Here is a 24,933-nt window from a genome sequence, read left to right as displayed (position 1 = left end):
CCCAGTAGCATATTGGACACCTTCCGACCTGAGGGGCTCATCTTCCGGCGTCATATTGTTTTGCGTTTTGAACCTGTCCATAGAGTTTTCATAGCAAAGATATTGGAATGGTTTGCCATTTCCTTCTCCAGTGGATCACGTTTTGTCAGAGCTGTCTGGGGACAGAGGAGGGGGCAGGATGGAAATCAGGCAGGGAGGCCAGCAGAAATCAGATATAACCTGGGCCTCAACCATAGGCCTGGTAGAATAACTCCATTTTGCATGCTCTGTGGAACTGCTTGAGACCTGTAGGGCCCTGATTTCACCAGGTAGAATATTCTGCCAGGGCCAAAAAATGCCCTGGCCCTGGTCTAGGCCAGTTTGATCTCTTTGGAGTTGGGGATCCTGAGCAGATTCTGGTCACTGGATCTAAGTGCTCTATGGGAAATGTAATGGGAGAGATTGTCCCACAGATACAATGGTCACAGACCGTTTAGGGCTTTAAAGGTTAAAACCAAAACCTTGAACTTGACTTGATCTTCAACCTGGAGCCAGTGCAGCTGGGAGAGCACATCAAGCTTAAATAAGTATATTTGGTCTAGCGTTATATCCAGTGTATCTCACAGCACAGATTCCCTCCATTGTGTACATTCCCACTGAATCTGAAAACACAGTCACTCATGTGCAGTAAATCAGTAAAAGTTGGGGTATCTCAATGTTTAAGAAATTAGGACTCTAACCTACTGTTAAACCAGGTTCGTCAATGTGTTGCCCATGGGAGTAATGGTACACACCAATACATTTTCCTGGGGCCTACCTAGTGTTTTAAAAAAAATGAGCAGGCCCAGGTGGGGCTTTTGCCCAACAAGGTTTCTGATTGGCTATTGAAAATTGGATTGGCTCTGCAGACTTTTTTAAAACTTAGCTTTGGCACAACAAGGCTCACAGCTCAAGGATCTTCACTGACTGCAGATAAGCTATGGCAGCCTGTAGGAGCCATTTCGTTACTGTGCCTATCATGTTGTTTCATAATTACAAAATGTGCACAGGCTGAAAAAGGCTGGAGACGCCTGTGTTAAATTATAGTTTAGCATCCCAATTTACAAATCTATTCCAGTTTAGCCTGATACTTGTGTTTGGTTTTCACAGAAAACTGAAGTTGATCCAAGGCTTCTGAAACCAGGAAGCCTTGCAATTTTATTATGCATATAAGATAAGATGAGGGAAGGAGTATGCAAGACTAGCAACAGTTTATCTATGATGTCTGAATTCAAGCTAAAATGATGTATAAACCATGGTTTCATTAAATTCAGGTTTACTGTAATATTTGAATGCAAACTCGTTTATTGGTGGGTGCTAACCATGTTTCTCATCAGTTTGTAACTCATTTGTTAACTGTGGTTAATACTAACTAGTCTGTCACAATGTCTAAATGCAGAAATTGCAGTTTGTTCAGTAGCTTTCTCAAAACACACTTCCCTCCTGTCTTCTCACCACCATCCATTTCTGCTAGTGATGACTAAGTAGAAATATATTGCTTAGATGGGTATAAAGCAGGAAAACATGATTCAGTTTGTGGTTTGTGGCATGCCCAGTTCACAAACTTCTGTTGATTATGAACATTAAAGTGTCAAATGAATTGATTAATTTCTTGACCCAGCAGAATGCCTCCCAGCCTGAAAGAGATATCAAACTCGCTGAGGATCTCTGGCTGAATTTCCTCTACTGGCCCTCCAAGTTTAACAAGGATTGGATTTACAGGATCTGAGTTACAGCTCCTCAAAGAAGTTGCCACCAGAAAAATACTTTCTGGGGAAATGTCAAGTGCAGATTCAGGATGTTCTCTCCCCGCACCCCCGCCCCCCCCCCCCACACACCTGCCCCCTTCTGTCTTGGGTTTCTTCCTTGATCTTGCAATTTCAAATGACTTTTGTTAGTTTCAAGAGGGTTCCCACCCTCCTTTGCCGGGGTTTCTTTGTGTTGCCATTTTCTTGCACAGAACTTGCAAAATCCCCCCTCCCCCAACTGTCTAGGATTTCTTATGACACTATGCTTTGAGATCAATCAGTTCTTTTAAGCTTGCATTGCCATGGTGATACTGGATTCAGTTGGACATTATGTATACTGAACAGGTTGCACTGAACTTTAATAATGCCCCCCCCCCTTCAGTTATAGTGCAGGGATTCTGTGGTTTGACATTCGTCCTCTTTTGCTGCAGTTACAGGAGTCTATAGAACAGCTCAGAAACAAGCCAATAACATCAAGTTCATAGGGAAGCTCTTTGAAGTTTGGTAAGCATCTTGATTGAGCAGAGATCATCTGTCTGGTAATGTGTCCATTCATAAACCACAACAACACTACACAAACCGCTTCAAATTCATGGAAAGCTCATGCTAGTAGACTTGTCACAAAGTTTACTTCATGAAGCATGTTTGTGCTTATTCCTCGTTGCTTCTTACTCTTTTGAAGAGGAATATGAAAGGCTAGAGATCATGTACTTTTAATCAGTTTGCCAGTATACATAATAGACATTGTTTCCTCAAAACAATCAAAAGCAGTTCACAACCCACAAAGTGCTATATCTAACTCTCAGTGCCCCCTCCCCATTCAAATTCTATTTTATATCTCTGGACATAACAACAAGTTATACCTTTCCTAGGTCTTTCTGTAGGACTTCTTGAAGGATGAGGTCCTCTATTTCCATGCTTGGAACTCTCCACTCAGGCACATGAAGGCCTGTTTCAGATCAGACCTGTGGTGGGTGTGGAGAAGGAGCTTAAGGCTTCTCTCTCAGGCTGTTTTCCTGAGCTGAAATGGCTCAGAGAAGTCACTATTCCTACACTGATGGGCTGCATATGTAATGTTTCGCCAGCAGGAAAAACAGTAGCTCACCAGAGTCATTTCAGGTAAAGAAATGGCATGGGCAAAAGGCTTAAGATGCTCTGTATGATTCCTGCAGTCCCCATCTAAATCAGGCTCCCATGTGTCTGGGAACTGCATTCTAATCATGGAACTTCCAGACCTCACTTGTTAACCAGATCCTGGGCCAGACCTTTGAAATGTGTAGCATGTGGGTAGGTGCTCAGGAGAGAGTGCAAGTAAGTAACCGGTGTTTCCTCTCAGACCTTTATTTACGAGAGAAAATAAGTTCTGTGGTGAAATGGCAAAAAAGAAAGGAGACAAAGGCTGTAACAGATCTGTTTTGTTTCAGAGAATGGTTTAAACGATGTGACAGAAAGGAAGACTTGATGATCCTTAGCCAAGACTTGTTGCCTAACTACATGTTACAAAGTCTTAGGTCATATCTAGGTCGGCCATGAGGACTTCAATCATACAGGGACTGAGAGTTTTCCACTGGGAATCCTTTTCCTAAGCATACAAGAACCTAATTGGGATGAGGAAAAAAGAACACACTGGGAAATGGTGCTTAAGCTTCCCTCCCCACGCCATACAGTTTTCCATAACTTGAAATGGCCCTGCAGGGCACTATTTATCTTGTTGGGGAAATCTACAGTACATGTGGAGCCTCCAACCAGGCATAGAGCAATCCTGAAGCGATTCCAGGTGGAGAAAATGGCTGGAGCACCCTTTCCTCACACAGTGCAGTCTCCATCTGACTCAGGCCTTCGTGTGCCTGGAACCTGAATTTGGCAACCCCCATCTGATTGAAGTGAGCAGGCCCTGAGCACCTTGCAAAGGGTCCTTAGGCCCTTTGTGGTATTGTTTCTGTTATTTATTTACACTATTTTGTTGCTGCCTGCTCAAATTTGAAGTTGCACTAGGCAGAGTAAGGGCTTCCCCACTCACTTAGTTCTGCCAACAAACAGTCTGTGTTCATAATGAGCTGTTGCCAGCAGCTGGCAATACAAGGAAGCCAGGATAGCATCCAGGAATTCTGAATTGAAAGCAAGAAGGGAAGAAAGTAGTGGAATAATTGAGGTTTACAAACAAACTGCAGTCCGTTATGTATGTGTGGCAGACAAACGATTTGTGCTACCCACCATGGTTTAAACCAACTACTGTTTCTCATGAGGTCTGAATGCAACCCGTATTGTCAACCACAGAAGAAATGCCAGCAACTAATGTAGAAGTTCCATACAGTATTGTGAAGGGAACCAGAAGGAAGCAACGTATACGTTGTTATTTTGTTATGTGCGAAGTCGTGTCCGACCCATCGCGACCCCATGGACAATGATCCTCCAGGCCTTCCTGTCCTCTACCATTCCCCGGAGTCCATTTAAGTTTGCACCTACTGCTTCAGTGACTCCATCCATCCACCTCATTCTCTGTCGTCCCCTTCTTCTTTTGCCCTCGATCTCTCCCAGCATTAGGCTCTTCTCCAGGGAGTCCTTCCTTCTCATGAGGTGGCCAAAATATTTGAGTTTCATCTTCAGGATCTGGCCTTCTAAAGAGCAGTCAGGGCTGATCTCCTCTAGGACTGACTGGTTTGTTCGCCTTGCAGTCCAAGGGACTCGCAAGAGTCTTCTCCAGCACCAGAGTTCAAAAGCCTCAATTCTTTGACGCTCGGCCTTCCTTATGGTCCAACTTTCGCAGCCATACATTGCAACTGGGAAGACCATAGCCTTGACTAAACGCACTTTTGTTGGCAGGGTGATGTCTCTGCTTTTTAGGATGCTGTCTAGATTTGCCATAGCTTTCCTCCCCAGGAGCAAGCGTCTTTTAATTTCTTTGCTGCAGTCCCCATCTGCAGTGATCTTGGAGCCCAGGAAAATAAAATCTGTCACTATCTCCATTTCTTCCCCTTCTATTTGCCAGGAATTGAGAGGGCCGGATGCCATGATCTTTGTTTTCTTGATGTTGAGTTTCAAGCCAACTTTGGCACTCTCCTCCTTCACCCGCATCAACAGGCTCTTTAGTTCCTCTTCACTTTCTGCCATTAGAGTGGTATCATCTGCATATCTGAGGTTGTTGATATTTCTCCCTGCAATCTTGATCCCAATTTGTGACTCCTCTAATCCCGCATTTCTCATGATGTGCTCTGCATACAAGTTAAATAGGCAAGGCGACAGTATACAGCCTTGCCGAACTCCTTTCTCAATTTTGAACCAGTCAGTGATTCCATGTTCAGTTCTCACTGTTGCTTCTTGACCTGCATATAAATTTCTCAAGAGACAAATAAGATGCTCTGGTATTCCCATCTCTTTAAGAACTTGCCACAATTTGTTGTGCTCCACACAATCAAAGGCTTTAGCATAGTCAATGAAGCAGAAGTAGACGTTCTTCTGGTACTCCCTAGCTTTCTCCATGATCCAGCGTATGTTGGCAATTTGATCTCTAGTTCCTCTGCCTCTTCGAAATCCTGCCTGTACTTCTGGAAGTTCTCGGTCCACATATTGCTGGAGCCTAGCTTGTAGGATTTTTAGCATAACTTTGCTAGCATGAGAAATTAGTGCGATGGTGCGGTAGTTTGAACATTCTTTGGCATTGCCCTTCTTTGGGATTGGAATGTAAACTGACCTTTTCCAATCCTGTGGCCATTGTTGAGTTTTCCAAATTTGCTGGCATATTGAGTGTAGCACTTTTACTGCATCGTCCTTTAAGATTTTGAATAGTTCAACTGGAATGCTGTCACTACCACTAGCTTTATTGTTGCTCAGACTTCCTAAGGCCCATTTGACTTCACATTCCAGGATGTCTGGCTCCAGGTCAGTAACTACCCCATTGTGGTCATCAGGGATGTTAAGCTCGCTCTTGTATAGTTCTTCTGTATAATTTTGCCACCTTTGTTTGATCTCTTCTGCTTCTGTGAGGTCCCTACCATTTTGGTCCCTTATCATACCCATCTTTGCATGAAACGTTCTCTTCATATCTCCAATTTTCTTGAAAAGATCTCTGGTCCTCCCCATTCTATTGTTTTCTTCTATTTGTTTGCACTGTTCATTTAAGAAGGCATTCTTATCTCTTCTAGCTTTTCTCTGGAATTCTGCATTCAATTGGGTGTATCTTTCTCTTTCTCCCTTGCCTTTCACTTCCCTTCTCTCCTTAGCTATTTGTAAAGCTTCCTCAGACAGCCATTTTGATTTCTTGCATTTCTTTTTCTTTGGGATGGTTTTAGTTGCTACCTCTTGTACAATGTTGCGAACCTCCGTCCATAGTTCTTCAGGCACTCTGTCTATCAGATCTAATTCCTTAAATCTATTTGTCACCTCCACTGTGTATTCGTCAGGGATATGATTTAGTTCATACCTGAGTGGCCTAGTGCTTTTCCCTACTTTCTTCAATTTAAGCCTAAATTTTGCAACAAGAAGCTCATGATCTGAACCACAATCAGCTCCTGGTCTTGTTTTTATTGACTGGATAGAACTTTTCCATCTTTGGCTGCAGAGCACATAGTCAATCTGATTTCTGTGTTGACCGTCTGGTGATGTCCATGTGTAGAGTCGTCTCTTGGGTTGCTGGAAAAGAGTGTTTGCTATGACCATTGTATTCTCTTGACAAAATTCTACCAGCCTGTGCCCTGCTTCATTTTGTACTCCAAGGCCAAACTTGCCTGTTATCCCGGTTATCTTTTGGCTTCCTACTTTAGCATTCCAATCCCCCATGATGATAAGCACATCATTTTTGGGCGTTGCTTCTAGAAGGTGTTGTAGGGCTTCATAGAACTGATCAACTTCATCCTCTTCAGCAGCAGTGGTTGGGGCGTAGACCTGGATCACTGTGATGTTGAATGGTTTGCCTTGGATTCGAACTGAGATCATTCTGTCATTTTGGGGATTGTATCCCAAGACTGCTTTTCCTACTCTCTTATTGATTATGAATGCTACTCCATTTCTTCTGTGAGATTCTTGTCCACAGTAGTATACCTGATGGTCATCTGAATTAAATTCACCCATTCCTGTCCATTTTAGTTCACTGATTCCTAAAATGTCGATGTTCAGTCTTCTCATTTCTTGTTTAACCACGTCCAGCTTGCCTTGATTCATGGATCTGACGTTCCAGGTTCCTATGGAATAAAAATCTTTACAGCATCGGACTGTCTTTTCGCCACCAGTTACTTCCACAACTGAGCGTCCTTTCGGCTTTGGCCCAGCCGCTTCATTCATTCAACGTATACGTATGCCTTTATAAAGCAGTGGGAGAACTCTATTCAGCCCAGCAAAGTATAAGCACTGTTGCTCTTCTTACCAAAAAAGCGTGAAGGAATTTGGAGAAGGACAGCAAAAGGGGGAAATTAGTATACGAAGCATTAATAACAGTCCAAACAGAATAGAATGAAGGTGTCAGAGGAAATAAAATTAAGGACAGAACTCTGAGATTCTTTTAAAAAATCGATACACCCCCCTCCCCAATTCAGTTGCCAAGGCTGCAGTTTGGATTGGAAAACTAGCATGGATAAGGGATTGCCTCACTTTTCCCCTTTTGAACACCCAACCCGGATAGCCCAAGTAAGACCAGTCCCGTCAGAACTTGGTAGCTAAGCAAAGTTGGCCCTGGCTAGCACTTGGAAGGGCAACCTCCAAGTGGCAAACCACCTCCCAACATCTCTTGCCTGGCCGCCAGACAATACGAGGATCTCCTGGCTATATTACACACATGCCATACGATAAATAAATCATAATATATTTTGAAATATATATTTTTTGAAAAATCATTCCACTACTTTGAGGAAACAGTACAGGAACCTGTTACCAAAAAGCTCTTAATTTGGATGGGACCTGCAATGCGAGAGCTAGTGGTAACCATGATCTTTGCCAGAATTTATACAGGAGTGAGATTCCAAAATGAAATAAAAGAAAATCAGTACACAAAGCTTTATTCTAAGAGAGTTAAGAAATAAAAGGGGGCAATGAAATGTATACTATACCTGTCCAGTAGATAGAAGGAACCAGAGAGAAATAGAGATCACCATCTTCAAGCACCTAGTCCAAGAGATGGTATTGGGTGGTCAGAGTGCCAAAGGAAGCACAATGAGAACACGCATTTTGGAGGTGTGCAAGGGCTGATATAATGTTTGAAATTCCTGGGCCAGTCCAGTGACTGCCCACAGGGAGGCATGATGTGATATAAGTGATTGGTGATTGGTTATCAGTTATAGGTACGAGGTCACTAAAATGGGAGGTATGCAGTTGTATCATGTAAGCCTATCACGCTGAACAATATCTTGGCTAGATGTGAAGCATATCTAATTTGAAGAATGTGTCTTAATGGTCCTGTATTATTTAATTAAGAAGGACATTTCGCTTAGTCAGTTGGATAAGTTTCAGGAAGTAAGAGGAAGAAAATTGCTTCTAAAGCCCAAACAAGATGGAGATCTGGCTTGACTTTTCTAGGCAAAAGAAAAAAAGCTAGTTAGGCCAAACAAGATGGAGGTTTCTGCATGTACCAACCTGCTCAAAGTCCAATCATGGACTTCTGTGCATGCAAGTTTCTCTGTGTGAAGCACCCTTCCATTTTGGGGCTACCTTCTATGCTAATAGAACTGCATCTTTGCCTTGGTGAGATAGAATAGCTCAAAGGTAGACTTTCAATGAAAAGAAAACAGCACAAGAGAAAATAAACCAGAAATTGTCTCCCCACACACCTTGCAATGTCAGACTACAGCTTTGTGTAACATATCTAACATATACTTTTACCTTAATAGTGATGTAAGGGTGGGAAAGGGGAGGGGGGGCGTTCCGTACCAACAACAGGATAGGCAACCAAAGAAAACCTTTATACAGTGGGCAGAGGATAACAGTGGGAATTAAGGTGGTTTACTTCAGAAAGAAGAACTTAAAAAAGTAGGACAATGCCTGATGTTTAGCCCAAGGCATGTATGAGTGTACATTCATTAACAGACTGAGGAAAACGGGAAGGATTGAGAAAGAAATGATTTGCATTGTGGGAAAGATAATAAGCAAGAAGAAAAGCTAAGCAAGTGCAGGATCACTGAACAGAACACAGAAATAAAACATATGTAGAAAGCAGTATGACAGATTTTATTGAGCTAGAGATGGAGAATGCAGTATGCCCTTCAGAGTACCAAAAACATAATAGGTTTTGATATAGACACTTGGAGATAGCCACATCAATAAAACTCAGCGGACATTCCAGGTGTTTACATTACATAACATGCTGTCACAACGGAAAGGTCACTGTCCTTTTAGTAGAGCCTCCAAGATAATTACAACATCTCCTTGGTAATACCAACCCCTGTTGTGAGGGGGTGATTGCCTCAGCCTTGAAACAAGGTATGGTGCATCCTCTTATTAAAAAGCCTCCCTTGGTCCCAGGAGATCTCTGTAATTATCAGCCTGTCTCAAATGTAACATTCTTGAGCAAGATGATTCAATGGGTATGGCTGGACAACTCCAAGCTTTCCAGGATGAGCCAAATTGTTTAGATCTTTTCCAGTCTGGGATTAGGACAATTTATGACACCGAAACATCCTGGGCCACCCTGGTGGATGACCTGTGCCAGAAAATGAACAGAAGGAATGAGATTCTATTGATTCTATTGACCTCTCCATGTCTTGAGATACCCAGACTGGACCGCCAGTCTGGCCTGGGATTGGAAGACACTGATATGCAGTGGGTTTGGAGGTAGGTTTCAGAATGTGATGCTGGGGGACTGCTGCTCAGCCTTTTTAGCCTTTGGCTTATAGGGTCCTGGAAGGGCTCCATCTTGTTCCCTATGCTCTTCAACATCTACATAAAATTGCTGGAAATTTAGCCTTGGTTGCCACCAACATGCAGGTGACATTCAGGAAGGTTGTGGAACTCTGAACTGGTGCTTGGGCGCAGTTTTGGAATGGTTGCAAGCTAATAAACTGAATCCCAACAAGACAGAAATGCTATTAGTGGATGGAAGGTCTGACCTTGGATTTAACATGTCACCTATTCTGGATGAGGTTGCACTCTCCTTGAAGGAACACGTCTGTAGTCTTGGACCAGGCCTACTGCTGGATAAACAGGTAGCAGCTATGACCAACAATGCCTTTTATGAGCTTTGATTGGTTATCCTTTCCTGAACAGAAAAGATCCAGCCATTGTGATGCATGTCTTGGTTACAACTAAATTAGATTACTACAATGTGCTCTGCATGGGATTGCTCTTGAAAAGTCTTCAGAAACTTCAAATGGCACAGAAGGCTGATGTGGCCCTTTATATGGTTTGAAACTAACATAACTGAAGGACTACCCATTCCCTTGTGAAACTTCCCAACCACTGTGGTCATCTCTGGAGGCCCTACTTTGGGTGCCCCTGGCTTTTGAGATTAGACAGCATCCCAGGAGTGTGCTTTCTCAGTCATGGCACTCAGACTCTAGAACTCTCTCCCCAGAGAAATGCATCTGTCCCCTTCTGTTTTCATCTTCCTCTAGTGGGTAAAGACTCTCTGTTTTATTTGGCATTCCCCCAGCGATTCCTCCTTCCTTCCCCACATTTTAATTGTTTTTATATTTTTGTATGCTTTTTGGTTCTTTTTAATTGCTTTAATTATTTGTATTCTTTCCATGGGGAACATTGATTTTAAATGGCTTTAAAATGTGGTTTTAGTATGTATGTCTTACCTAGAGGCAAAAACAATGGGCACTAGCACATATACCTGCACTGTGACCTTCCTGGGTTCTGGCCCCTCCCCCCAATGCTCCCTGCTCAATCTTGAGATCCAGTGTGGTGAAGTAGTTAAAAAGTAGGAGAATCTAATCTCAAGGGATGGGTTTGATTACTGACTCCTCCTCTATTTGCAGCCAAACTCCAGGTAGGGGCCTGGAGACCTTCAGGAATAACAGGACCAGCTGGTTCTGGGAGCACCAGTATATAAATCAAATGAAGGAGGGAGGGAGGGAAGGAAAGGAAAGGAGGCATCAGTTCTCCTGGAGAAAACAGCTGTTTTGGAAGGTCATTGTGCCTCCTACCCCACCCCACCCCATAAAACAGTGTCTACATAGGTCACCATAGTACCCATCCAACCCCACACCTCCCAAAGGCCAGGCTGGGCAGGACATGGAGGGGTGGGCTGCCACCTTCCTGTCCCACCCCCACATCTCCCAAAGGCTGGGTCAGACAAGGAAGGATGTGCTGACCACCTTTCATGGTCAGCAAGAATGGCCACAGTAAAAATGTCAATATTACCAAAATTTAACTTCCTCTTTCAAACTCTGCCAATAGATATTAATGACTCTGTGGTAAATAAATGGCAGTCTGAAATAAATAAGTTCATTTGGAACTATAAGAGGCCAAGAATTGCCTTTAGAATTCTACAAGATGACAAGAAGAGAGGGGGACAGGGCGTCCCAAATCTAAAATTATACCTACATGCGGCAACACTGACAGCAGTGGCAGACTGGATAATTGATCCAATGACAAGAGATTTGGTGATGGAAAAGGTAGATAGTAAGCAAAGCTTCCATGAAATGCTCTGGCCCTCTTTGAAAACAAAAGGAAAGAAAAAACCTAAGGTCAACTTTTGGACAAGATCCCTTCTAAAGATCTGGAATAAATACAAAACAAGACTTTGCTCCTCATCATATTTACTGAAATCGCCAATAGAGGCGTATTTTTCCAGACAGCAGCAAAGAAGAATAACATGCCCAATGTACAAGGACTTGTTAACGAGAACAGGTGAGCTCAAGAGTCTGCAAGAATTAAACAAAGAAGGATATGAGCTACGATGGATGGAGTATAACCAACTGAAAGCCAGACTAAAAACAGACTTTGAGATTCGAGTGGACAAAAACTCACCTCTTAGTGATTTTGAAAACATGTTATTGCTCAAAAAACCACACCTACAGGGCCAGATCTATAAACTTCTTTTGAAATACGAGACTGAGTCAGAACAAGTAAAGAATTGTATGATTAAATGGATGCAAAACCTGGGCTCCATAATTGGTATGGAGGAATGGGAACGAGTTTGGATCAAAATTCCTAAACAAACCAACAGCCAAATTTTAAGGGAAAACTGGTACAAGATGTTTTATAGATGGTATATTACTCCAAAGGTCATTGCAAAAATCTCAGATAGGTTTGATAATAAATGTTGGAAATGTCATAAAGCAGTAGGCTCTTTTTATCACATGTGGTGGAATTGTGAGAAAGCAAAAAAGTATTGGGTTAAAATACATATGGTGTTACAGGAAATATTTAAAATGCGATACCCAATGAAGCCTGAATCTATGCTGCTAAGCTTCCACCCAAGTGCTTTACCTACTTCTTCTAGAATCCTCTTCTTCCATGCAACTACGGCGGCACGGTTGGTGTGGGCGAAGCACTGGAAGGCGACTGAGACTCCAACTATTTCTACATGGCTTGATAAATTAGCGGACTTAGCAAACATGGCAAGACTCACCAACATGGTTAAGAAGAGATCTCCGGAAGAATATGATGAACAGTGGAGTGATTATTTGGACTTTCTTAAGAAAGACAGCAGTAACTGTTAGATTAGGACCAATATGTAATGGGAACTGACTATATATCTCTTGAGATAATATCAGACTACATCAAGTATGATATACGTGTATTGACAACACTTATCAGCTGGTCGCTTCTTTGTTTTTTGTTTTTCTGTAAATGCTTTTTATAAGAACAAATAACAATAAAAATTGAATAAATAAAAAAAAGACAAGGAAGGGTGTGGAGGGGCTGCCTCCTTCCCACCCACTCCCCCACATCTCTCAAGAGTCAGGTTGGTGGGGAAGGCTATGGGATGAGCTGCCTCCTACCTGCTCTGTCCTCCACATCCCCCAAAGGCCATGCTGAGTGGGAAGGCCATGTGGGCTGGATGAGCTGCCTCCTTCCCACCACCCAACCTGCCAAAGGGCAGGCTGGGCAAGGAAGGCCATGGGGGAGACTGCCTCCTTCACATCAGGGAAAGCAAAGAATTCTCTGATGGCCAGCTGCAGGGCCATGGGGAATCTGAACTGTCAAGCTCTTGAGGAGAATACACCAGAGATCAAATTGCATAGCTGCCTCTGTCAGGGAGAGGAGCATCGGACCCTTCCCAGAGAGAAGCAAGTCAGTACACTATTAGAACTATGTGCTGACCCATTCACCCAGAGATTCACCAAGACAAGTTTTTAATTACAGTTTATTCAAGAATAAAAAAATAGAAAGCAATGATCCAAACCCACTTCGCCTCCCAAAAGACAAGAAAGCAAAGCAACAGACACCCACAAGTTATACCTGACAGTGTGCAATGTAGCCCAGGGTCAGATGCTGGCAGAATCCTCTCAGGATTAGAAGAAGTTGACTATTTGCTTAATTTTGGAATCCTATGTCGTGTTCAAAACAACTACCCTATGGTGCCATAACACATTACCATGAATATGCAAAGCTACATGTTCTGGATATGCTGCAGATGTCCCTGCTGTATAGGACAGAGCAGACCCTCCTTTGGGTCACCTGTATGTCATGGGGTGTGCCTCTGGGGAGGGGGGTCTACATTCTCTGTAAGAAAGGTGACCTTTGAGGGTGATAAGTCAGTTTTCTGGCTATGCGTAGCTGGTGCAAGAAGATATGTTTGTTTCTGAGAGAGGCACTCAGCCTCTTTGTGCTTCTTTGTGCTTCTTAAAAAGACAGAGGGGCCCAAAGGATTCTAAAATGGCCACACTTTGGTCAATAGAGAGGCCTCGTGAAAACAGGGAAACTGGCTCAGAAAATGTTGAGATCTAGCTCAGAAAGGACAGAGTTGGCTTTCATATCTGTCAATACTGCTCCTGGGGAATGGGAGGTGTCCAGGAACAGCAGGTACTTATATTTAAAAAACTTCCTTCAAATAGAAAACCAGCACAACAAGCCAAAAGAGAAAGCTGAATGTTTTTCCCCTGCTATGGTTTGCTGTTTGAATGGAGTTTTTAATGTGACAGAACAATAAAAACTGGTGTTCCTCACTTGCACTCCGAAACGATACAGTCTTTTATCTCGTAATACCTCAGGAGCCTGCTGTCTCTTCCCTAGCTCATTCTGTGGGAATGTGGTCTGAGGCTTAAATTTTAAAACATAATGGAGATATAAGACTCTAGATTCTAGTTGTAACATTTTGCCAAAGATTTGTTTTGGCTGAAAGATTAAGTTAATTTTAAATATGGGAGGGAAATACAAAATCAGGTTGTTTACTGCTAGAGGAAGTACAAAGCAATACATGTGCATTACATATATACACAGACCTCCCCACCCCTGGTTCTGTCATCCTCAACCTCTGTGTATATCATTGTTTATTTGTGACGGTGTCTGGAAGATCTGAGAGGAGGGACTTCTAATTTAACTAGTTCAGTATTTATTTAGCAGTAGAATGAAAGGCAAGAAGGCCAGGCAGATATCAAAAATGTCATGCAATTCAAAATGTCAGAAATCTGGAAATGCGATAGAGAGCAATTAAACAATTCCTTGTGGAAGTGGTTGCCTTAACATTATGTGTCCACTCAAAGCTAGTCCAAGTAGAACCCACCCGTGAGTGAATGCATGGTGTCCCAAATGAGTGAAAAGGAGAAAGAAAGTCCAAAAGGCAATAATGGCTGACTAGGTGGATAGAGGAGGAAAGTAATAAGCTTGGAAAGAGAGTGAAAGAAAAGGCACAAAGGAGTGCAGAATGAAGCTTTAGGAAATCTGAAAATATCAGATTGGGTAGTCAAATGAAGTTGAGAGAGAGGGGGGCAATATGATGGCCAGGAGCTAGTAGAAAGCTAATAGGAGAAGGGTGGGCATGCATTGCCCTTGGGGGAGAGAGAGAGGTCTATGGAGTGGAGCTCTGAGTGAATGAGAAGGACAGAGAGGGAGAAGGTGAGCAAGACAGCCAGAATGGGGAGGATGGGGAGGAATTGGGCTGAGAGAGAGAATGACTGGGGGCAAGGGTGAGAGAAAGGAGGGCAGGGAGAGATTGAGAGAGAGAAATTAGTATATTGCGTGACCCAGAAGCATGTGTTATCAAGAATTGCAGTGATGGAGGCTGTCTGGGATAAAACTGAACCTAAAACCATTAGGAGAGAGCTCATCAAGCCGTCACCAACTGGCTTGTGGAGTCCCCCAAGGGGCAATTCTCTCTCCAACTCTATTTAACATCTTTATGCACCCTCTTGCCCAACTGGTGCGGAGATTTGGGCTGGGTTGTCACCAATACACTGATGACACCCATCTCTTCCTCCTGATGGATGGCCGCCCTGATTCTCCCCCAGAAACATTAGCCAGCTGCCTGTAAGCGGTGACGTGGTGCCTCAAGCAGAGTCGTCTGAAGCTCAACCCTTCAAAGACGGAGGTCCTGTGGCTAGGCAGGAAAGGTCCAAGCGAGGAAGCGCGCCTACCCAATCTGGATGGAGTGCAGCTAACAGTGGTCCACTCCGCCAGATACCTGGGAGTGATACTTGACGCCTCCCTCTTTTTGGAGGCTCAGATCATGATGGTAGTCCGGCTGGCATTTTACCACCTTTGCCAAGCCAAACTACTAGCTCCCTACTTGGCCCCGGAACACCTAGTCACAGTGATCCACACGACGGTCACCTCTAGGCTGGACTTCTGTAACTCGCTCTACGCTGGCCTACCCTTATCCTTGATCCGGAAACTGCAATTGGTCCAGAACGTGGCTACCAGGGTCCTCACAGCAACACCTCGGAGGTCCCACATCCAGTCCATCCTTCAGCAGCTGCGCTGGCTCCCAGTTGAATTCTGGATCAGACTTAAGGTTTTGGTTATCACCTTTAAGGCCATACGCAGTCTGGGCCCAGTATACCTGAGGGATCGCCTCTCCGCCTACACTCCTCAAAGAGCCTTGTGCTCTACTACCTCCAAACTCCTGGTGGTCCCTGGTCCCAAAGAAGCCCGCTTGACCTCAACCAGGGCCAGAGCTTTTTCCATTCTGCCCCCCACCTGGTGGAATGAGCTCCCAGAGGAGATCAGGGCCCTGACAGAACCCAAACAGTTCCGCAGGGCCTGCAAAAGGGAGCTCCTCCACCAGGCATTTGGTTCAGGTTGACCTGGACCATCGCTTCCAATTGGCCCTCAGGCCCCCCCGCCTCCTATTATGACTGCCACTAATCTGCCTAACGCACTGGGTCCCAGTAAGAATTGAGCTGAGGCTCCTTTACAGTTCTATCTTATTATTACTGCTGTTATCATGTTGGAGTTATTATTGCTGTATTGTTATTGCTGTTGTCACATGTGTTTCCTTATGTTATCTGTACCTGTTCCCTGTTCCCGGTAAACCACCCTGAGCCTTTGGGGGAGGGTGGTATATAAATATAAACAATCAAACAAACAAACAAATAAATACAATGATGGACTAGAAGAATTCCATTTATACCATAAGTTCTTAGCATATCATATCTTCCATAAGTGTTACCCGGCTTCCCCCCCTCCCCCCATGAGACCAATGTCTTTTGCACCTCAAGACCCTCTGATTCTCAGTTGTTAAAGGTGCAGATGAAATACATCCAGCTTGATATCAGGATATTTTGATTAAGGCAGGAATTTCTCAGGCTCAACAGGCGGTAATCTGTCTGAAGGTTCCAGGAGAACATTAATAATTTGTGTGACCCTCCAAAGCTCCCAATACTCATGGCTATTTGCATTTGCAGGATAATAACCAAAGCTCCCAGGATCTCTCTGTGATTCAATCATAAGCCCAGAAAGGACCATTAGCCATTCCGTGGCCATTGCCAGCAGGCTGAGTCACACCTGCCACCCATCCATCATTAATGTTCTGCAAGCAGCCCCATCTCCGCTTTGCATTAGACCACCCTGATCCTCTTCTCTGGTACCACTTACCAATAGTACATTTGAACTGTCCTATGACTGCCCATAAGAGCTTCTTGTGGCGCAGAGTGGTAAGGCAGCAGAGATGCAGTCTGAAAGCTCTGCCCATGAAGCTGGGAGTTCAATCCCAGCAGACGGCTCAAGGTTGACTCAGCCTTCCATCCTTCCGAGGTTGGTAAAATGAGTACCCAGCTTGCTGGGGGGTAAACGGTAATGACTGGAGAAGGCACTGGCAAACCACCCCTTATTGAGTCTGCCATGAAAACGCTAGAGGGTATCACCCCAAGGATCAGACATGACCCGGTGCTTGCACAGGGGATACCTTTACCTATCACTGCCCATATCCTGCCTCTCAAATAAATAGTCTCAGGTCCTAAAGCTGTACAAATCACAGTGCAACCCAAATTCCACCGATGGACAGCCAGATCCTACAGATCCCAATTCTGAATCAAATTTAACCAATTGCAGTGGTACACCATTTGTACTGAGGCAAATCTAAAAAGAAGCATATATCAAGCCCTCTATAGTAGCTGATTCCCTCCACACTTTCCAACACCACATGCACAAAACCACTGGAACCTCCTTGTCAAGACAGGTGGCATATTTTTTGCTTTCTCCCATTTGGCTTCAATTCCCATGCATATTAAACCATCATGCAAACAAAAGCATTCCTTATCATGGCACTCCTTTTAAAAATCATAGCTGCCACGCAGAGAAGTCACAGATATGCCCTCATTTCAAGAATATCCCTTGGTAGTTTTTTGGGGGGAAAGGAAGGTCCTTTGCCCCTTGATGTTTCTAACCCATAGGTATGAAAATAATAAGAAAATTCAAAAAAAATTGTGCACTAAGAAGGCTAAATGGATGGTCGTGAACAGTCATTATTATGGTATGAGTCTTATGAGTGTTCTTCACAATAGCAACTTGGAACAAAGAAGAAAGCAGAGCTACGTATCTGTCTTAACAGCAAACTGTAAAAAGAACTTATCCCCAGAATAACACTAAACCTGCTAGTGTGGCTTAGAGAAAATTAAATTACAGAATGTGATTGGAAAAAGGCAAATCAATCAAAATGGAACAATCACAGGTTATATGTGTGTGTAGCCCATCACCAATACCGTGGCTGTTCTGATTGATCTGTCCTTTTTCAATCACACTGTGTTATTGTTGTGCAATTATATTTCATGAAGGTTTGAAAAGACAGCAGTTGTGGTAGAGTCTAGAAATGGGTCACCTCAGTGCACAAGAGAGCAGTCACTTTTATATCACAGATGGGTTGGTTGTTTTGTAAACATGTACCAGTTCCCCCCATCAGGAGTCCCTTCAACAAATTATCTATCTCTAACCAACAGTATAAGATTTTCAGTCAACTACGAAAAATATCACAATACTTTTAAGAACAAAACTTATGTTCATTGGCAAATAAATAATATTTTAGCAATTTTACTCATCTTGCACTTACAAATTAAAAGATATAATTTGTCATTTTCCCAACTTTTCAATCCTTTTGAGAAAAATGACTATCATACTACTTATGCTCAGCATAAAAGGATCAGTGCTTTCCCATTGGGTACAACAGGAGCCCATTCCGCTTTTGTTGTGCACAAGCATTTACAGACACTGATTGCTGACGGGCAAAGACAAATCCAAAAACAGAAGTCATGCAATACACTTTATTAGCACATAGCAAAATATTCCAGAATTGTGTGCAAATGGTAGAGTTCTCTATATCTCTTCATCAGACTAAATGTTAAAAAAAAATGAGAAGGTGGTGGGGAAGATGATCCAGGCCCTGATAATAAGGCATCTTATCTGCATCTTCTGCAGGGTATTCTTGATTCCTTTTGGTGGCTAAAGCAAGTAAGTTGCATCTTACAACCTAACTGCATGATAACTTTTTCCAGGTGTGTTCCTAGGTGAGTTTGACAGATATGGTCTTGGAATTACTTGCTCGGAATTAAATTTCCAAGTGCATGGGAGCCTGACTGGAATTGGGACTATGGTGGAGACTGGTTGCACATATACATATCTTGACACACAGAAATGTAAACAGTTTTTTAATGCAAACAGTCTCAGGGAAGCCTAAATGTGCTGATAGATTATATGTTAAGTTTCTCCAGTGGACAAATTGGGACACTTCAGGTTGTAAAAAAGACATGACAGGGATGTTTAAACTCTCTCTGTCCACACATCATGGTTCCAAGTTAAACTGGGGTCCCTGTACAACTTGAAAAAGCTCTGAACATGCAACTCACAGACCACATCTGTCAATTGAGCCCAGAGATATACTTTGGAAAAGGATATAATGTAACTGGTCCCTCAACTTTCTCTTATGATGAAAGACACAATGGCAACTCCCATTTGAAAATATAAGAATCAGTAGTTCATCAAATGTCTCTGTAGTGCCAAATGGAACAATATGTCTTAAAACGAAAGCAGAGGGAAAACATGGCAGTCACTATATTGTCATACTAGAGATACATTAGATGATGTCCTTAGTAAATAATCAATGAAAGCCAAAAAAGTAATATGATGGATCCAACCATTCTCCAAGGAGCCTTCCTCCTACTCAAGTGGCTCTTCCCCCATTAGAACAACCACTTACATTAAGTCATCTTAGATCAGAGGGAGACTTCAGTCTTTGCTCACTAGAATGGGAGGAGAGCAGTAGAATCCACCCCCATGCTACCTAGTAGATGGGGGGGGGCAGAAAACTTTATAAACAATATGCAAAATGATCTGGAGGAAATTCAGAACATCAGGACAACTGGAAGCTTCAACTTAAAAAGGCTTTATACTGGGGGGGCGGGTTGTGTTTTGTTTTGTTTTTTGCTGTAAATTGACTATCAATGCAGCAATATTTAAGTCTCTCCATGTTGAGGCTTCATAAATAAGAACTTTTTCTTAATTAAAAGCATAATAAACAAGGATCTTCTGCATGTGTGCTTTCCACAGAGATACTTCTCATTGACTGATGCATCCTTGGAAAATGTGCTCTTATTCATTTAAGTGGCATGTGTACCATGAAGTTATTTGGGCTTTAACTAATGCAAAGAAAATCTTATATGAAATATTGGAAGTTTGTTTAGTGGATCAAGAATGTACATAAGTGTTTTAGAATGTCATCAGTAGAGACAAATCTTTCACAGGAGACAGTCCAGTTTAAAATCAATTTTTACAGGTCTGATAGAATGGTTCTACCAATTTATCTGTTCATACTCTCATTACAATTACTTGTATATGATTATATTAACATTATAGGAGGCTGCTGAGACAATCAGGAATTTGCTGCAAACCTTGTGAATATCAACATGGAGGCTAAAACATTAAATCATATTTTATAAAAAAAACAGTCATGATTTTATTATTCCATGCTGAACATTTCCTACAACTTAACATCAAAATAAATATCAGGAAGGCTTACAACTGACTCCTGTCAGTGTCTTGAAGTTTTTAGGGATAACTTTACATATCAAATGGAAAGTCCAACAGGAGATGCACAGCACAGAATACAACATTTTTAAAATGACCTGTTTCAGGAAATTCAAAGAAAAGAAATCCCCCAAACATAATGGAAATGGATTCAGGGTCACAACTATATACAAGAAACACTTACAGATGCTATATATATAGTATCACTCTTCAAGCATCTGTGTATAAAATTTAGCTGAGTGCCAATGATCAGAAGGTGTCAGTCAGCTTTCATTTGATAAGCTATCTACCAAAATCTCCATCTTGTAAGAAGTTCCCAGCAAAACAGTGCTTACATGCATTGGGGGAGAGATTAAAATATTGCTATTGTTCATTGCCCACTTAGATGCTTGGATTGTTTAGAGAACCAGCGTGCCCTGAGCCAAGAGCTAGGAACTGGCATGTGGGCTCACACCTGTTGAGAGGCTGCATCTTCTTCCCCTGCCCGCCCCCTCTAGGCAAGAAGTCCTTGTCAGGATCCTAGCCAGGTATCCTCCAGCATACTGCAGTGCACAGCTAACCCACAAGGGGTCCGGAGGATGGCAACTTCTTGAGACAGGCAGAGTCCCAGGCAGCCTGGGGTCAGTTCAACAAGCAGTGAGCCAAGGACTCATCCCAGCTCTTCCCTAGACAAGAAAAAGGATCACCAGCCAGTCAGCCATAAATGCCTCACTTGTTCATAAGTTCAGAGAATGTGCTGCCACTCCCATGTGTGACAGTGTTAGACCATTTTTCAAATTAGGATTCGACACAGCTACCAAAGTCTCAGTAAATTACAAGTGAGGGGTCATGCAGAGAAGTCTTACCCCAGAGATCTACCCTACAGCAGAAAGTGGAAGCCTGTCAAGAGATAAAGAAGCTGTATTGCTGGTGGAAGCTTAAAAAATAATAAAAATTTGGATAGAAAAGTTTCCCAGCTGTAGGCAAGGGTCCTGCCCCAACTGAACTCTCTATAACCTGAACTCGGATATCTACACATTTCTCAGATGGTGCATTCTTAAGATCACTTAACACATTTTACATCTTAACACAATTGTAATAGTCTGTACTCAACATGGGCTTCTTTTCACGCACTGCCTATTCAGATCTAGCATGGTGCTTGCAATATGATTTAGGGGTGCAGAATACAGAACCAGGCAATAGTAGTCAGATTAATTAACCTGGAATAAAAGGATTTGATCTTGTGATATTCCCTAGGACATGGTTAGGCTCTCACATAGATGCAGACCAGAAGGAGCAAAATCCTTAAAAATCTAAATATCACCTAGATTGAAAAGCCCATAGTGGAGAGATTAAAATGTGTGTGCAAAAGGCATATTCATGCATAGCTCTTAGATAGTGATATGAGGCTTTGCACATTCTAGTAAACATACAAGGGAAGAAATTCCCTGAATGGCGATGAGCCTTCAGGTGAAATGAAAGGACACATTGAAAAGATAAATACCCCAGCAATCTCATCTAACTACCTGCAATTAACTAAGCTTTCAAAGTTATTCTGGATCCTGTTGGAATGTTATTTGTGTGTTTTTGTAACACCTGCTAACTAATCAATTGCATGTATGGGACTTTGTTCTGTGCACAAAACATAATCTGTCTCCATGAAATAATATGTACAATTGATTGGCAGAAATTGATAAGTGACAAAGTAGCTTGGAGTGTTTATTCAAAACATCCCTATTTTCTTGTGATCTAAGTAACATTTTCCACCTCATTAAAAAAAATCTACATTTTATAAAATCCACTCTCCTTATTTCTGCTCCAATTGTGTGTGGCTTAATTGAAACCATGTGGTGCCTTTTGTGTCATAGCTGCATTTGCGATACGATCAGTTCATGTATCTAGATGCTTTTATAGAATCGGCAAAATAATCTCCAACTTAGGGCAGCCACAGTTTTTGCCAATTAGAGAGAAGAAATGTTTGCTTATATAGCATACAAAGCAGGAAAACTGTTCTCGTGCGCCTTTTACAAAAGCAGCTTGTAGTGCTGTCCTTTTGTTTTCGAACTCCCTGTGCATTGCCTTTTACACATCATCAGATCTGTTTTTCCTTGCAGCATTGCAAGTAACAGCTGGACCACAATGAACCTCCCTTCTGGATGTGAGAATGTTTATATTTTGCTGCTGATGACTAAAGGGCTTTAGCTTTCAGTAGCCAGTCACAGTTTGCATTGTTGTCGTCTGTTTATTTGGCTTCTCTCATTATTTCTTGACATGCACCTCTCCAGTTTCACCCACATTCTTGTAAAGTGCATTGAAATATTAACCAGGTTATAAATTCCTTGGAACATTAAACTCTGAACATCTTTGTGGATGCACAAGTAGGGCTCATTTTGTTAGGCATTTTTGTTATGAGCACACAAGCCTAACAATTTCATAAGAAGCAGATTGAAGGTGCAATCTTGAACCCTAATATTCAGCATCGATCTAATTAATTAATGTGAAAAATTGCAGCCTCACTGACATAAATAGCAATTGCTAATTGTCTCCATACATCTACATATACCCTGAAAAATGCAGACCTTCCATAAACGTTAATTTTTTCCCTGTTAAACATCTTTCTTGACATATACTTTTGCATAACAAGGGGAAAGATCTGTTTTTATAGCTGTTACATATCAAGACTGTCATACGTAGCTCTGATTGCTATCAGTCTTATCTTTTTAGCTAAAATTACAGATCAAGTTATAAAATATATAACAACTTGAGGCCCTTCAATATTTAAAAATGGAAAATGATTTCAAAATAAAAGCTCATCTGCATAAAAATGTTAAAACCTAACAAGGGAACAAAATTTGCCACACCACACTATAAGGTTAAAAAGAAAATAGTATAATAAAGGAAATACAAAGGCTTTGGCATGGTTTTTACAATCAACAATGGTTAATTCTGATATGTCGTTGTGAACAACTTCAAAACACTTAAGTTTAAAACTCTTGCAAGCACTTTTAATTGATTAGGAATGAATTCTAGATGCACAAAAATGATTGGACTGTGAACAGTAATACAACTATAGCTAAGAACAATTAACTTCTGCAGACCAAAAAAAGAAGAAACTTTTGATGCATGAAAATGTGTATAAAACATCTATAGAATATTCTTGTCAAATATAAATGAAATTAACTTTATTATAGAAATCATTCTGGGAGATTTCTAGGGAAGACAAATACTTACATTTTGACATAAAACAAATTGGATTATATCGAAGACACAATCTACCCCTTTTCTATGAAATGTTTCTTCTTTGAAATTCTTGCTTGACCCTTATTTGCACATAAGGATTCACCTGTTAATAACCCTTGGAAATCCCAACAGATTATTTTTTACAGAAATCTCCTGTGTATTGTTCCAGGTTGAACTATATGCAATGGGATGATACAAATTTGGAGCAGCAGTCTGAAATCTATGAACACATTGGTAGAAGTATTCGATATAGCTTGATAGAACTCTTAATTCGTGGCAAAGTTCGTTGATCATGGCTTCCTTTTTTTAAAAAAACAACTTCATGACCAACACAAAAGCAAACATCCATTCAGTCTACATTGTTCTTTTTCCATTATAACATACAAATGCCCATTTACAAATAATACACCAAAAATGGATAAAAGTTTGGATACCAAAATGAAGATTTGTTCCAAGTGATATAATGCCTTCAGTATACAAAGGTCCATGTTAAAGTCTTTTCTCCATGTGTTGTATCGTAGGGCACAGTTGCAGTACAGAAGTACTTTGAAAGCCATTCTTCTTTTAGAAAATACAGCTGAACATCCAACTGTTGTCCATAGAGCCATTTACAAAACCAACACATAGTTTACTGTAATCTTGGCCAATATTGAGACATATCGGGTTCACTGCCAGGAACTTGAACAGGAACTGATACTCCGGGGGAAATAAGACCTTTTTTCAAAGAAGGAAAATAATATATAATACACAGATTTATTGAACTTTCCTGCATGCAATATGAAAAGAGAATTTTAGGACTCTCTTGTATTCTGAACGTAATTAAATCTGTTGAACAATGTTTTGGAACCCTCCTGAACATCTGCAATCCAGTAATAGCTACAGATAGATTCATTTATTCCTGGAAATGTGTAAAATGTGTAACTGGAGGTCTCAATAAATACCTGACATAAACATGACTTTATATGGACAACAGAGAATGACTTCACATAAAGAACTGAATGACAATGGTTCTGATCACAGGAGTTTCATAGGATTTGTTTATTTTTGGATATGATCCAATCAAAGTTAAGCACTTTGAAGTCCCACAGTGCATAGAACTAAGAACATAAGAACATAATTTCCCCACTGAAGTCAAAGAAATCCAGCTTAATTTTGCTGGATTGTGCCCTTGGATTCCTATGCTACCCTACTATGAAGACTAAGTACTATCACATGAGAACTAAAATACATGTTTTTTTTTTAAGAGAGAAAAAAAATTAGCAGTGAAATCCTAACCAAGTCTATTTGATAGCCTGCTCAGCATAACCCTGGGAAAGTGTTCTTAGGATTGCACTGTGACTCAGTTTCTATATTGCACAACACACCTCTTCCTCAAACCCAAAACACCTTGTTAATCTTTGTGTATTTCTGTGTTGAGCTACCTACCTCTGCTGAAATAAATGCAAAAATACAAATGTGAGGGTACATTATGTATGTCCATTGGGGCTCCTAATACCACAAGGAATTGGTGCATCAAGGCACCTGTGCCTAATAAAGAAGAACTAAAGCCTAGATTTACATCAGCTGGCCCCAGACTGAAAATAATGGCTTATTATTAGCCTTACAGCTTTATACATGATGC

The 24,933-nt window shown here is 41.7% G+C and overlaps 1 protein-coding gene across 14 annotated transcripts in view; it reads right to left on the bottom strand.

The window, feature by feature from the left end:
* Positions 1-18,320: 18,320 nt before the first annotated feature.
* The window catches only part of PAX6 (paired box 6), a 46,139-nt gene continuing 39,526 nt past the window's right edge, over positions 18,321-24,933 (bottom strand). For all 14 annotated transcript variants that reach the window (XM_077321937.1, XM_077321923.1, XM_077321928.1 and 11 more), the window contains one exon: positions 18,321-24,026. In XM_077321937.1, the coding sequence (XP_077178052.1) occupies positions 23,941-24,026 (86 nt within the window). In that variant the 3' untranslated portion in view covers positions 18,321-23,940. The remainder of the gene's footprint in view (positions 24,027-24,933) is intronic.

The sequence above is a fragment of the Paroedura picta genome, chromosome 2 (genome assembly GCF_049243985.1).
Source record: "Paroedura picta isolate Pp20150507F chromosome 2, Ppicta_v3.0, whole genome shotgun sequence".
Classification (NCBI taxonomy): Eukaryota; Metazoa; Chordata; class Lepidosauria; order Squamata; family Gekkonidae; genus Paroedura; species Paroedura picta.
The sequence above is the reverse complement of the archived record's forward strand: the minus strand, read 5'-3'. Positions and strand labels throughout refer to the sequence as shown.